This window comes from Staurois parvus, unplaced genomic scaffold, assembly GCF_062004578.1.
Source record: "Staurois parvus isolate SC_StPar_1 unplaced genomic scaffold, SC_StPar_1.0 ptg000574l, whole genome shotgun sequence".
NCBI lineage: Eukaryota > Metazoa > Chordata > Amphibia > Anura > Ranidae > Staurois > Staurois parvus.
In genome coordinates this window covers 1,593,476-1,607,428 of record NW_028318370.1, presented here as the reverse complement: position 1 = coordinate 1,607,428, position 13,953 = coordinate 1,593,476, and the positions used below count along the sequence as shown (strand labels likewise).

The 13,953-nt window shown below is 47.9% G+C and overlaps 1 protein-coding gene across 1 annotated transcript in view; it reads left to right on the top strand.

Moving 5' to 3' along the window:
- The window catches only part of LOC149450441 (uncharacterized), a gene marked incomplete at its 5' end in the record, with an annotated part of 316,412 nt that overhangs the window by 281,139 nt on the left and 21,320 nt on the right, over nucleotides 1-13,953 (top strand). Inside the window, 3 exon segments of the mRNA XM_089691949.1 lie at nucleotides 9,050-9,193; nucleotides 10,320-10,463; nucleotides 11,062-11,256. Coding sequence (XP_089548075.1) covers nucleotides 9,050-9,193; nucleotides 10,320-10,463; nucleotides 11,062-11,256 — 483 coding nt within the window.

Here is a 13,953-nt window from a genome sequence, read left to right as displayed (position 1 = left end):
GCTGATGACACACATCTCTCTACCCCTCGCCTCACCCCTTCAGTCTCCTCTTGCATTACTAACCTACTAAGTAACATATCGGCATGGATGTCACTCCACTTCCTCAAACTCAATCTTTCCAAAACTGAGCTCTTAGTAATCCCCCCTGCCTGTGCCCCCTCTCCTGACTTCTCCAAAATCAAACACAATAATCAGTCCTTCCCCTCATGCCAGGGTACTAGGTGTAATCCTAGACTCCCATCTGTCCTTTCACCCCCAAATCCATCATTGTCCAAATCTTGTAGACTTCACCTCCAACATCTCCAAGATACGCCCGTTCCTAACCTCGGAAACCACTAAGCAACTTATTCACTCCCTTGTTATCTCATCTTGACTATTGCAACTCCCTCATTGGCCGGCCTCATCGCAGGCTATCCCCTCTTCAGTCTATCATGAATGCTGCTGCCAGACTTATCCACCTTACTAACCGTTCTGTATCTGCCACCCCTCTCTGATAATCCCTCCACTGGCTTCCCATTGCCCAACGGATAAAATTCAAAAAATTAACAACGTATAAAGCCATTTATAACTCTGCCCCAAATGACATCACCGATCTTGTCTCTAAATATCACCCAAACTGTACTCTCTGCTCCTCGTACGACCTCCTGCTGTCTAGCTCCCTTGTCTCCTCCTTCCAGGACTTTTCCAGAGCTACCCCTATCCTCTGGAACTCTCTACCCTAATTTATCAGACGATCACCTACTCTGCTCACTTTTAGGTGGTCTCTGAAAACCTATCTCCAAGGAAGCCTATCCTGCCCTCAGCTAATAATGGAATCTTCTACTCTTCCAACCAGTCCATCTTCCACAGTTACTACACTTTTTTTTTTTTTTTTTTTTTTTTTTTTTTTTCCCCTCCCCTTTTACGTCTTTCAGGCCAGCACCTTGAGACCTCGGCTCCTCCCCCTCTGAGGAAACACCACCACCCTAAAATAAAAAAAGCTCCCCTCCGACCTCCATTCAGGTGTTTCCTCCGGCTATCGCACAGACGGCAGGGGAGCCGAGGGCTGGATAGCCGACAGAGGCTCGACGCAGCCGGGAGTGAAGGTCGAAGTGTCCGGCTGCATATCCTCCCTGGGCAGGCTGCGGTGCAGTGGGCGCGCACCCTGGGTGACGGGGAAGGCATGTACCTGCTCTTTGCCCCCCGACCCCCTCCAGCGAGTTGGGGAGGCTGTGGTGAGATCTGGGGAGGATCGGGATGGAGTCTCGCTCCTTCCCATGCTAGCGGTCAGGTGACTTTGCCGGGCTGGACGTCGGGAGATGGCGATTTCCGTCAAGAGGGGTGGGGCTTCGCCCAGGGCTGCAACTTCCGGTCGCGGCCCTCACACAACGGCGGCGCAAGATTTAAATAGCGGTGCACAGCTGCCTGGGGGACAGGCTAGCACCAGGCAACCGCCCTCCTGAGCAGGATGTCGGAGGCACCGGGACCAGGAGATGCCAGCACCAGCCAGACACAGGTAAGGTGCCTCAGTGGAGGCCTCCCCTACCTGTTGACCCCTAGCTCAAGGGGTATTCCCGGACCCTCAGGTAATGGGGTGTGTAAGGGGTAGGGCAGGGGGTCTGCAGTGGGAGCAGGCCCTTAGGCTCTGCCGGGAAGGAGGGGGGGGTGGCAAACTTGGTGTGAGGTTAGGTTTGTCAGGCTTCCCTCCTGCAACTTCTTTGTGTCTTTCAGGGCAAGGCTCGGGCTAAGCTTAAGCACCAGGAGCCTAGACGGAGATGCCCATCCTGGGGTTAGTGAAGGAGGAGAGGCCGGAACAGGGGGACTTAGCCAGGTCGGTGAAGGACTTGGCTAGCACCTTCGACTCCTTCAAATCCCTCATGGAACGGTTTGCCCTTCCCCAGCCTGTACCCCCCCCTTCCCCCCGATAGCCTCGGTAGGTAGGAGCAGGGAACCCCACGTGTCTGGAGAGGAGGAAGGGCCATTGAGGGATTCCCAGTCTGAAGAGGAATCTGCGGGGGAAGGTCCCTCTGAGGAAGGCGGGGGTCCCTCCCGGTATAAATTAACCCTAGAGGAGGTGGATGAGCTCCTGGAGGCTATATATGAGACCCTGAACATTGAGGAGGTTAAGACCTTATCTCTCCATGACCAAATGTATCGGGGTTTGGAGGAGCAAAAGCACAGAATATTTCCTGTGCATGACATTTTGGTGGAGACTATTAGGAAGGAGTGGCAGGATCCGGAAAGGAAGCCGTTCTTCTCGAAGGCGTTAAGAAGGAGGTTTCCGTTAATGAGGACCCTTTACAACCTGAAGGACCCTTTACAATCTGAAGCCGGCCATGGCCGCGACCGTGGTAGCTAGAAACTTGGAATACTGGCTTACATAATTGCAGGCCCATATTGTGGTACTCTCCCAGGGAAAAAATCTTGGCCTCCTTTGAGACCCTTTTGCAAGGGATCGGATATATCGCGGACGCTTCTGCAGAGTCGGTGAGGTTGGGGGCTAGGTCAGCTGCTCTTACCAATTCGGCTAGAAGGGCGCTGTGGTTAAAAACGTGGCAGGGGGACATCACTTCAAAAGTTAGATTGTGCGGCATCCCCCTCACAGGAGACTGTCTTTTCGGCCCAGGGTTGGAGGAATTGTTGGACCAGACAGCTGACAGGAAGAAGTCCTTCCCCCTCAAGAGGAAGTTGCAGGAGGGAGGGACACGTAAGGCCCGCCCGGCGAAGAGACTGAGCCTGAGGCCAGTGGGTCAGGGTAGGTCTGCAGGCCAGAGAGGCGGGGGAGGGTGATTTTTTTGCCCTCCTGAGCAGCCCCAGAAACCGCGGTGACTCGGTTCCTCCTGTGGGAGGAAGACTGGCGGCCTTCCTCCCGCAGTGGGAAGCGGTGGTCGCCAGCCCCTTCATTTTGGATGTCATCAGAAGGGGTTATCGGTTGGAGTTTGCAGGCCCAGCACCCGAGAAGTTCCTTGTGACGGCCCGTCCAAGGGATCCGGCGAAGGCCGCTGCCCTGGTGGACGCCTTGGAGGATCTCGAGGACCAGAGAGTCATCACCAGGGTCCCGATAAGGGAGCGAGGGAAGGGGATTTATTCCCATGTGGTGTTGGTTCAAAAGCAGTCTGGGGCGTTCAGGCTGATTTTGAACCTGAAACCCCTGAACAGGTTAGTACGCTACCGGAGATTAAGCATGGACTCCATCTTTACAGTCAGGTCCCTGATTCCGCCAGGTGCTTTCATGGCGTCTGTAGATTTGAAGGACGCCTATCTGCACGTGCCTGTTGCGGAACCTTCTCAGCGGTTCTTCAGGTTGGCAGTAGGCGGAGAGGGAGGAGTTCGACATTGGCAGTTCAGGGCACTTCCATTCGGGCTTTCCTCCTCGCCAAGAATTTTTACCAAGGTTCTGACGGAGGCACTGATTCCTATTCGCATGAAGGGGATTTCGGTGATAGCCTATCTGGACGACTTGCTACTCTTCGCAGATTCAGAGGCTCACCTTCGGCAGAATCTGGTGGTATTGAGGGGCCATCTGGAGAACCTGGGGTGGATTTTGAATCTAGAGAAGTCCTGTCTGGTGCCTTCTCAGAGTAGTATACTTAGGTTACACTCTGTATTCGGTGAGTCAGAAGACCAGTCTGACTTTGGAGAAGGTTGCCAAGTTGGAGGCGGGGATCAGATTGGTGCAGGGGAGCAGGTCGATATCCATAAGGCAAGCCATGTCTGTACTGGGATTACTAACCGCTTCTATTCCAGCAGTACAGTGGGCATGTTTGCATATGCGTCCCCTCCAGCTGTGGGTCCTGAGAGTTTGGGACAGGAGGGCTCACTCAGAGGACCGGGTCCTGGTTCCCCCCAGTGTGAAGAGGTCCCTGTGGTGGTGGAGATCGTCCAGCATAGCCCAGGGGTTGCTGTGGTGCTTTCCAGTGTCGAGTGAGGTCACGACGGATGCCAGCTCCTGGGGGTGGGGAGCCCACCTGGGAGGCTTAGTGGCTCAGGGGGAATGGTCCTTAGCGCAGAAGGGCGAATCCTCAAATTGGAGGGAGTTGAGGGCAGTGGGGGAGGCTCTGCACGCCTTCCAATTGAGGGTCACGGGCAAGCATGTGCGAGTCCTAACGGACAATGCCACGGCGGTGGCTTATATAAACTGGCAGGGCAGAACGAGGAGCAAGGCCCTCGGAGCGTTAGCGGCTATGCTGTTGTCCTGGGCAGATTTCCTGAGCAGGACACAGCTCAGGGAGGCAGAATGGGCCTTGAACCCTGAGGTCTTTCAGGAGTTTGTGCGGAGATGGGGATCCCCGGACGTGGATCTTTTTGCCTCGGGAAGAAACAACAAGGTCACAAACTTCTTCTCCCTATCCCGCAGGGACGGGTCAAGAGCGGTGGATGCATTAAGTCAAAGGTGGGATTACCAGCTGTGTTGCGCTTTCCCCCCGGTTCCCTTGCTTCCCCTAGTTCTCAGGAAATTCAGAACAGTGGGGACCTCATTAATCCTGATAGCTCCCTTCTGGCCGAGGTGGGCGTGGTTCGCGACCCTAAGAAGTTTAGCCTCTCGTCCACCCTGGGGGCTGCCACCAAGGGAAGATTTGTTGACGCAGGGGCCGGTCCTTTGCCCCAGCGTGGGCAGATTGAGGTTGACTGCCTGGCTTCTGAGCGGCAGCTCCTCTTAGTGAAAGGTTTCTCGCCCAGGGTAGTGGCAACATTACTGGCCAGTAGGAAGGAGACCCAGGCCATTTATGGTAGGGTCTGGAGTCGCTTTACAGCCTGGTGTCACCGGGCGTCAGTAGCAACCCATAGTTTAGTTTCAGTGTTGGAATTCCTCCAGGCGGGGGCGGACAAGGGGTTGTCTGTTAGCACGCTCAAGGGCCAGGTCTCGGACCTCAGTGTGTTCCTAGAGAATCCCTTGGCCAGGGAGGCGTTGGTGGCTAGATTTTTTTAAAGCTCTGGTGAGACAGAGGCCCCTGAGGACCAGACCGTTTCTGATGTGGGATTTGGCCAAGGTTCTAGGAGTGATGACTAGGGCTCCGTTCGAGCCCCTGGAGTCCTGCCCGATTGGTGAGCTCACTGTTAAGACAGCATTTTTGGTGGCGATTACCATGGCGAGGAGGGCATGTGAACTTGAGGCCCTATCGATCAGAACACCTTATCTCCGTATTTTTTCAGACAGGATAGTTTTCAGGACGGACCCATCCTTCATTCCGAAGGTGGCCCAGACATTCCAGAGGGAGCAGGACATAGTCCTTCCCTCGTGGTTTTTTTTTTTTTTTGTTTTTTTTTTACTGACCCGGTTGGGGTAGATCAGGAAAAATTTTATTTTTTGGATGTAAGAAGGTGCGTACTCCATTATCTAGAGAGGACTAGGGAGTTTAGGAGCACCGAATCCTTTTTTGTGTTTTTTTTTCAAGGGGGCTAGGAGAGGCAAGAGAGCTTCTAAAAGGACACTGGCTGGTTGGTTGAGACTGTCAATTGCAGGAGCATACCGGGCTGGAGGCCCCAGAGGGTATTGGGGCGCATTCCACCCGAACAGTGGCGGTTACCCAGGCAGAGCTAGCAGGAGCTTCCCCAGGGCAGATCTGCAGAGCGGCGACATGGTCCAACTATGACACGTTTGCCAAGCATTACAGACTGGACCTGGTCTCTGTGCAGGAGCAGGCCTTTGGTTAAGTCTTGCAAGCAGTTAGACCGCCCGTGGGGTGAGTACTCGCTTATCCTCTCAAGGTGCTGGCCTGAGAGACGTAAAGGGAAAAATCAAGTTACACTTACGGTAACTTCTTTTCCAGGAGTCTTTTAGGCCAGCACCAGTTTCCCACCCAGTTTTGATATTGGTTATGTGAGGATGGCTTATTTCGATTATGTTGTCTCACATTGTCTCCCCCCCAGGTGACCGGAGGATGCTTGGAGAACTGAGGTCGGAGGGGAGTGTAGCTCTTTTTATTTTAGGGTGGAGGTGTTTCCTCAGAGGGGGAGGAGCCGAGGTCTCTCAAGGTGCTGGCCTAAGACTCCTGGAAAAGACATTACCGTAAGTGTAACTTGATTTTTTTTGAGTTGATCAGAGCAGAATTTGAGGGTACATCTTCCAGCAGAGACACTTGTTCTACCAATATCTAAGATCTCATGTTGGAGAGATTTCTAATTTTATGTTGGGTCACCACATCACCAATGGGGCATTCTTTAACTGCTTCTATAGCAGAATGAGTGGGAGCTCTTCCATCCTGAGTGGACGTCATATGACCTCCTCCCAGTTGCGCCTCCTCTACACTCTAGCAGCCATGCTTCAGCTCAATCTGTCACACTTTGTGTCCACTGGACACGGTGGATGATATATCGCTGTACCAGGCTGGTGATTGCTGTGACCAGTGATCACATGGCAGCTGAACACAATGAATTGCATTTATTCATAGACATTCATTGTGTACTATTGTGGTGATCTCTGGTCATAGTAGACACATGTTGCAGACGGGGCCAATCACAATGCCTCTGTACCATGTGATAGCTGAGACCAATCACATTTATCACAATAGAACACCCTGTAACTGAATGGATGTCATTCACAAAAATGATTGCTTATAACAGTAACAATCACTATTATAAGCACAGTAAAAAAAAAGTATAATCCCTTTTCCAGAGCAGTACAGTGTCACTGTAGTAATATACTGCACTGGTCAGTTTGTTAAGTTAAAAAAAAGGGAAAAAGATGAGAACCAAAACCTTTAATTAGAAATACTGTCAAGTCAGTATCCCTTATCACCAGCACATGAGACACGATGACGCTGTGCTGCTCTGAGGACAGTATGTAAATATAAATTGTGAGAAACCCACATTTTGTATAATTTTTTCTTCAAAAGAAATTACAATAATTACAACTTCACATAACTCCCAATGCCTCTTACTAAATACCCTAGACTGTCTAATTTCCAAAAAGTAATTTGGGGTTTTGTATTGTCCTGGCATTTTCAGGCCTCAAGAAATGATAGGTTGTCAGTACATCAGGATTGATTAATTTTCAGATTATATACCATAGCCTTTGAACTATAACTTTCTACATACAAAATGATAAACCCTGATGTGGGTTATTTTCACCAAAGAAATGAAGCGGAATACATTTTGGCCTAAATTTATGAAGAAAAGTAAACTTTTTTATTTCAAAAACTAAGAACGTTTTTTGCTTGTGTAGCAAAAAAAAACCAGCAGTGATTAAATACAAGCAGCAGAGAGCTCTGTCGAACAATAAAAACATTTAATTTGAGTACAGTGTCGTATGAGTAACTGGTGTTCAAAGTGTGTCGGCACTGAAATCTGAAAATTGGCCTGGGCAGGAAGGGGGTGAGTCTCCGGTTTAGAGGTGGTTAAAGCAGAAGGCATATCTGGCCAAAATATGAACTCCTGTATTCATTTCCACATTACAGTTCAGTTATTTGAAGTCCATTTTTAGTCATCTTGACAATCTTGTAGTTTTGTAAATTTACTTTTTTGAAAATTTCCACTTATTTTTGTGATTTCTGTGACACGTAGTCGCCATGCCTTGTGAGTAGGCACTGCTGTCACACATTTTACAGAGCCTGACTTATGTACAGAGGTGCTGAGGAGTCAGTACAGGAATCACTGCTTACAGGTAGAAAGGTACCATGGAATATGTAGTCCTTAGAAATTTTGAAGAATCTGCAATGCAATACAAAACTCTGACTGGATAAGGTGGTGATCATGATTTCATCTGCCGACTTCATCTCTACCTCAGCCTTATATTTATTGATAAAAATACAAGCTTCACTTTGAAGAATTGGGCCCAGTGCTCCTCTTCCTTTTTACAGTATGTGGCAGCAGAGGGAAAGTCACCGGCACTGTTTCCAAAACACAGCGCTGCCTACTGTATGTAACTAATGTTGATACAATATATTACAGCACACAACAGTCACATTGTTCTGTAATGGAAATAGTTTGTTGGGCCAGCTTGGTCAAAACAAACATTTTAAAATGACCAATACCCTGGAATTCTACATTTAATATCCATCTATACAGTGTGGCCAACAGATATATGGGTGCTTGACCTCTCCAAGTGGATGGCGTCCATTCAATATTCATTGGTAGTTCAAAGGTCACCAGCACTCCACGAAGTGCCTCTTGCTTACAATTGTATAGTAGAAACGCGCTTTCACAAAACGCAAGGTCTTCCCCCCCCCCCCCCCCCCCACAAATTCTAGTATTCCTATTTTGTCTTGAAAAGGAGATCGTGTGAGGAAGCCACCGCCTTTAACCCCTTGAACTTTGTATGCACTTTCAATGCAAGCAATAGTGCAATCTTGGCACTATGGAGCTTCTCATGTCCATAGTAGTACGCTATATGCTGTCATCGGCGTTGTGCATATTGAAGGGGACTGGGAACTCTGCCCACCACTTAATCTCTATAGGACTGACAATTCCATTGGCAATCCATTTTTATGTACAGATCAGTGGTTCCATCCAAAGGGAACATCACCAGCTGTGGTGGGTAATGGGAGTCCAAAATTTTTCATCCCAGAACACTAAAGCACAGATCGACATTCTTTCCTTTTGAGGTCATAGAATCTGGTAAATCATATCTATGGTGGAAGTTATGGTGTTATAGGTTGTAAATTAACTTCACTGGGGATTTTTCAATCTAAACTCTACAGGATTAAGATTAAAATATTTACATAGCTGGTATAGTTGAATAAGACACCAATCCATCCAGTTCAACCTGTATGTGTGTGTATTTGTCACTACCACTTTCCATATATCTGTAGATTGTGTTCACTAAGTAACACCAAAGTTTGTGTGTTTTGTTTTGGTTTTGGTTTTGTTTTTGTTTTGTTTTTTCCCCCCTTCTACCAAGGATACACCTTAATTTCTGTAGTTGTTCCTCATAACTGATGCCCTCCAACCCCTTTATTAGCTTTGTTGCCCTTGATACAATATTCTTCAAAACGCATAACTGGACTCCCTAGATGTGTCCATCGCAGATGATTGAGAAGTGCACATAGGAAGTGTGGAGCTTTACTTGTATGGAATATTTATTACTGAAATACTTGCACAATTCTTCCTATTGTGGTTTTAGATATAATAGCACCGAATGAGTGTGACGGCTCTCCATATGAGCGAAGAAACTGTGGATACCCTGGAATAAGCTCTTCAGACTGTGCCAAGAGAGGGTGCTGCTTCAATACCAGTGTATGGGGGGTGAACTGGTGCTACTACACTAACTCTGACAGTGAGTACTACCACAGAACAAACCTTACCGGAATCTGCCACAGAATAATATCGTGAACTATCTTTGCTGTTATTGCTAAAACATTTTGGTCTGTTCCTTAATCTCCTTCAATAGAAAGTAAAGTAGAGCAAGGGCCTTCTAAACAAAGCCAATTTACAGTCCTTCAGACTATAGGTGGGCTGTGGCCAGTGGGAGTAGAAAATGCCTTAGGCTTGGTCAGTGGGAATAAAAAAAAAAAATACTGTGGTCAGTGGGAGGAAGTGCCCAACCTGTTGGTATCAGTGGGGAGGAATAGTGCCCCATTATTGTTAGTGGTAGGAATAGTGTCTTGTCACTGGTACTAGTAGCAGGAATAGTCTCTCTTCTTTGGTATCGGTGGGAAGAGCGCCTGTTCCTTGGCATTAGTGGGAGAAGTGCCCCATTGTTTGTGTCGGGGAGGAATAGTGCCCCAATGGCTGGATAACGGTGAGCAAAGGGCCGTATCTGATAGTTTGGAGACCACTGACTTGGGGCAGGCAAAACGTTATGAGCTATGTACATCCCTGACTAGGGATGCAGTGTTCAGGACAACCCCTGTAAAGTATGGGTTGCTCTAACTATAGATGCAAGGTTGACATTAACACCATGTACTTAACTGGCATCCTACCTATGGGGAGCTCCTATGGCACTAACACTGCCTGTTAGTCCAAATGGTCCTGTACCTAACCCATTACAATGACTCTGGAGCCATCTAGTAGCCAGAGAATTGCATTGAGCACATGTATGCCCTTACCCTATAGATACAGTGGAGTAGTAAGCATAGCAACAAAGAGCCAGGAAATGTTGTTTGCAGGATTACCAGTTGAAAAGAAACCCTGAAACAAAAATGAATGCAGCCACTACAACTAAGGACACAATACTTATTTTGGGGTTCAGATATTTTTTTTTTAAGGACAGAACTCCTCATCTACTTATTCCAGGCTAGTGACTTGTATAATGTTGAAATCGGCAAACTAGCTTTTTCAGCTGAACGAAGGGTCGTTCCCTGCTCGGCAACATGACAAGCATTTCCTAATTTTTTTAATGTGGATCCCCCCTTTAAAACACACCATGGCATCATAAAAAAATGCTTTATTACCGGTTTCAGATGAGGCTCAATGTGCAGTGAGTCCAGCCAAAAGAACCGATTGCGGATACCCAGGAATTAATGCCAGCGAGTGCTATTCCAGAGGATGCTGCTTTAACTCCACTATTCGCAGGGTTAAATGGTGCTTCTTCCCAAAACAACTCGGTAAGTTATTGCATCACATAACCAATAAAATCCTTTAGACTAAGGGCCCATCTACTTTGTGGTGTGGTTGACACATGTCACGTTAAGGCAGCCCATTCTGAAAAGAGCTATAGATTTACCTCTGATAGTCTTCAGGCTTAACCTTCCCCCCCCACATGTATACATGCCTAGATCTAAGATCTGTGGCTTCCATTGTTTACCTCCATAGGTGAAAGGCTTCTCTCCTTGCCACATATGTACATTCTAGCCCCATGGATTCCTCTGTGGCTTTTTTTTTTTTACCTTCAGCTCCCAGCCAGGAGAGGTCCCAGTGAAGTCCATGAGGCTGTAATGTGCATGCACAGCCAGGAGAGGGAGCCTTTTATGGCTGATTGTAAAACATCCGGATCTCTATGATCTGTGAAGGGGAAGGGTGGAATCATCTAGTTCAGGGCAATGGGGTAAAAAGACTAGGCTCACCATATCTGAAAGTGCACTTACCCTTTAAGTCAAGAATGTGTATAAAAATTAGTACCCCCCAAAAGGCTCTGAAAACTCTTCTGTGCAGCCAGTTAACATGAATTGCCATTTCAAATACAATATTATCAATTCTTCATAGATGATGATCAAAGCTTGGTGAGGCCAGATGATCAAAGCTTGGTGAGGCCAGCTGACAGAACAGGCTGTGGATATCCAGGGAATGGAACAGACTGTGGATATCCAGGAATTGGTTCCGAAGAATGCCATTCCAGAGGATGCTGCTTCAACTCCTCTATTCCCGGGGACAAATGGTGCTTCTACCCCACTGACTACAGTAAGATTATTTCCTATGCTTTAATTTCCATTAATATAATTAATATGCAGAATTTTTAGATTGTCAACAGTTTCCACAGTACTTAACAAAAGCAAGCCGTGTTAGCATCTTGGTTCTACCTTGCTATGAGCCTCTCATAATCCCCTATGTAGCACAGCTCAGACTGTAGGGGAAGGCAATCCAAAAAGCCAATCGTATACGCTAAAGTGCTGATGTGCTAACAAGGAACATGCTGATAGGAGGAGTGTGCAGACTTGATGCATAACATCTCACAAATCTGCTGCTCCTTTTACTGCCTGGTCTTTGGCAGGGGGGATACTGAATTGCATTAGAGAAAAATCAGGTCCTCCTGCTATATACAGCTGTGCATGCAACTCACTAATCTACTAACAGCTAAAACCAATGGTCACTACTCTGTACTCTTACTACTTGTCCTCCTCTGAGGCTTTTGATATGGTTGACCATCCCCTCAAACTCCACACTCTCGGTCTCGCTCTGCTCTCCTGGTTCTCCTCCTACCTATCGCAGTGCTCCTTCAGCGTTGCCTAGAACACTGCCTCCTCTTCACTCCCTCTTTCTGTAGGGGTCCCTCAAGGTTCTGTCTTTGGACCCTTTCTCTTCTCCATTTACACCCCCTCCCTTGGTCACTTGATAAACTCCCATGGCTTTAAGTACTATCTCTATGCTGATGACACACCAATCTCTCTACCCTTCACCTCACCCCTTCAGTCTCCTCTTGCATTACTAACCTACTAGGCAACATATCGGCATGGATGTCGCTCCACTTCCTCAAACTCAATCTTTCCAAAACTGAGCTCTTAGTAATCCCCCCAGCCTGTGCCCCCTCTCCAGACTTCTCCAAGATCAAACACCTAATCCTAGACTCCCATCTGTCCTTTCACCCCCAAATCCAATCACTGTCCAAATCTTGTAGACTTCACCTCCGCAACATCTCCAAGATACGCCCGTTCCTAACCTCGGAAACAACTAAGCGACTTATTCACTCCCTTGTTATCTCATCTTGACTATTGCAACTCCCTTCTCATTGTCCAGCCTCATCGCAGGCTATCCCCTCTTCAGTCTATCATGAATGCTGCTGCCAGACTTATCCACCTTACTAACCGTTCTGTATCTGCCACCCCTCTCTGCCAATCCCTCCACTGGCTTAACAATTACATATAAAGCTATTTATAACTCTGCCCCAAATTACATCACCAATCTTGTCTCCAAATATCACCCAAACCGTACTCTCCGCTCCTCGTACGACCTCCTGCTCTCTAGCTCCCTTGTCTCCTCCTCCCATGCTCATCTCCAGGACTTTTCCAGGGCTACCCCTATCCTCTGGAACTCTCTACCCCAATTTATCAGACGATCGCCTACTCTGCTCACTTTTAGGCGGTCTCTGAAAACCTATCTCTTCAAGGAAGCCTATCCTGCCCTCAGCTATAAATGGAATCTTCTACTCTTCCAACCAGTCCATCTCCCACAGTTACTACCTTTTTTGTACCACTAGCCCTTTCCTCCTAGATTGTAAGCTCCAAGGAGCAGGGCCCTCCTTTCCCTCTTGTATTGTTGCTGTATTGTCTCCTGTTGTATTGTAAAGCGCTGAGCAAACTGGCGCTGTTTAAATCCTGTAGTATAATAATAATAATGTGGTTGTGTAAATATTGGGACTGGAGGGACAGAAACAAACCCTTTGTCAAGTAAAACCACTTACATGTAAGCATTTCATCTATAGGTTTAACTGTTGGCTGGTCTTCAGCCCTAAAGAATAAGTGCACTTCCCTGACCTAAACAACCCTACCTTACTTATCATGATCTAATAGCTGTGGCCTCCACTGCTTACTTACATTCAGTGGTGAAAGGCCCCCTTTCTTTGAGTCTGTACATTGCAACGTCACCCCTACAGGGCTCCTCTACCTCAATCTCCAAGACAGGAAAGGGTTCCATAGAAATCATAAGGTCTGTAATGTGAAGGTACAGCCAGGAGAGGGGGCCTTTCACAGCTGAATGTAAATCTCTGGAGTCTGAAAACCCTACCCTCAGATGAGTTCCAACAAGCAGAAAGGATAAGTTCACCTTTTTGGAACATGTTACATGTTCCTCCCATTTTTAGGGTGTAAACATGTTCTCATAGCTGAGCCTGTCATGACGCCCTCCCAGAACTGGCCGGCCGCAGTGCAGCCGACATTCGGCTATCTGCAGTTGGCAAGTCGTTAATGTCAGGGCAAAGGGGCAAAATACTGGGTTTTTCGCTCCATAAGGCTCCCCCCCCCCCAAAAAGGGGGCAAATTGTCAGTGCGTCTTATGGAGTGTCCAGTATTTCTGCCGCTGCAGTGTCAGAACGCCAGGACGGCCACTCAGCTCTTCTCTGCAGCAGAACCTTACTTGTTGTTCGGTCCAGCTCTGTACAGACTTTCCCACTTTGGCATCTTTAGTGTGGGCACTCTGCTGTCAGTCAGGTGCCCACACTAAAGGGAGGACAACTCCGCAGAAGTGGGAGCAGGTACCTGTCAAAATCAGGTACCCACCCCCCCTCCCCAAAGGTCCGCAGTCTCTTGGTCATCCCCCTGTACTGCGTCCGCAGTCTCTTGGTTCAGAAATTTTTTTTTTTTTTTTTTTCTTTCACCTCTAAAACCTAGGTGCATCTTATGGTCAGGTGCATCATATGGAGCAAAAAATATGGTAAGTACTCTT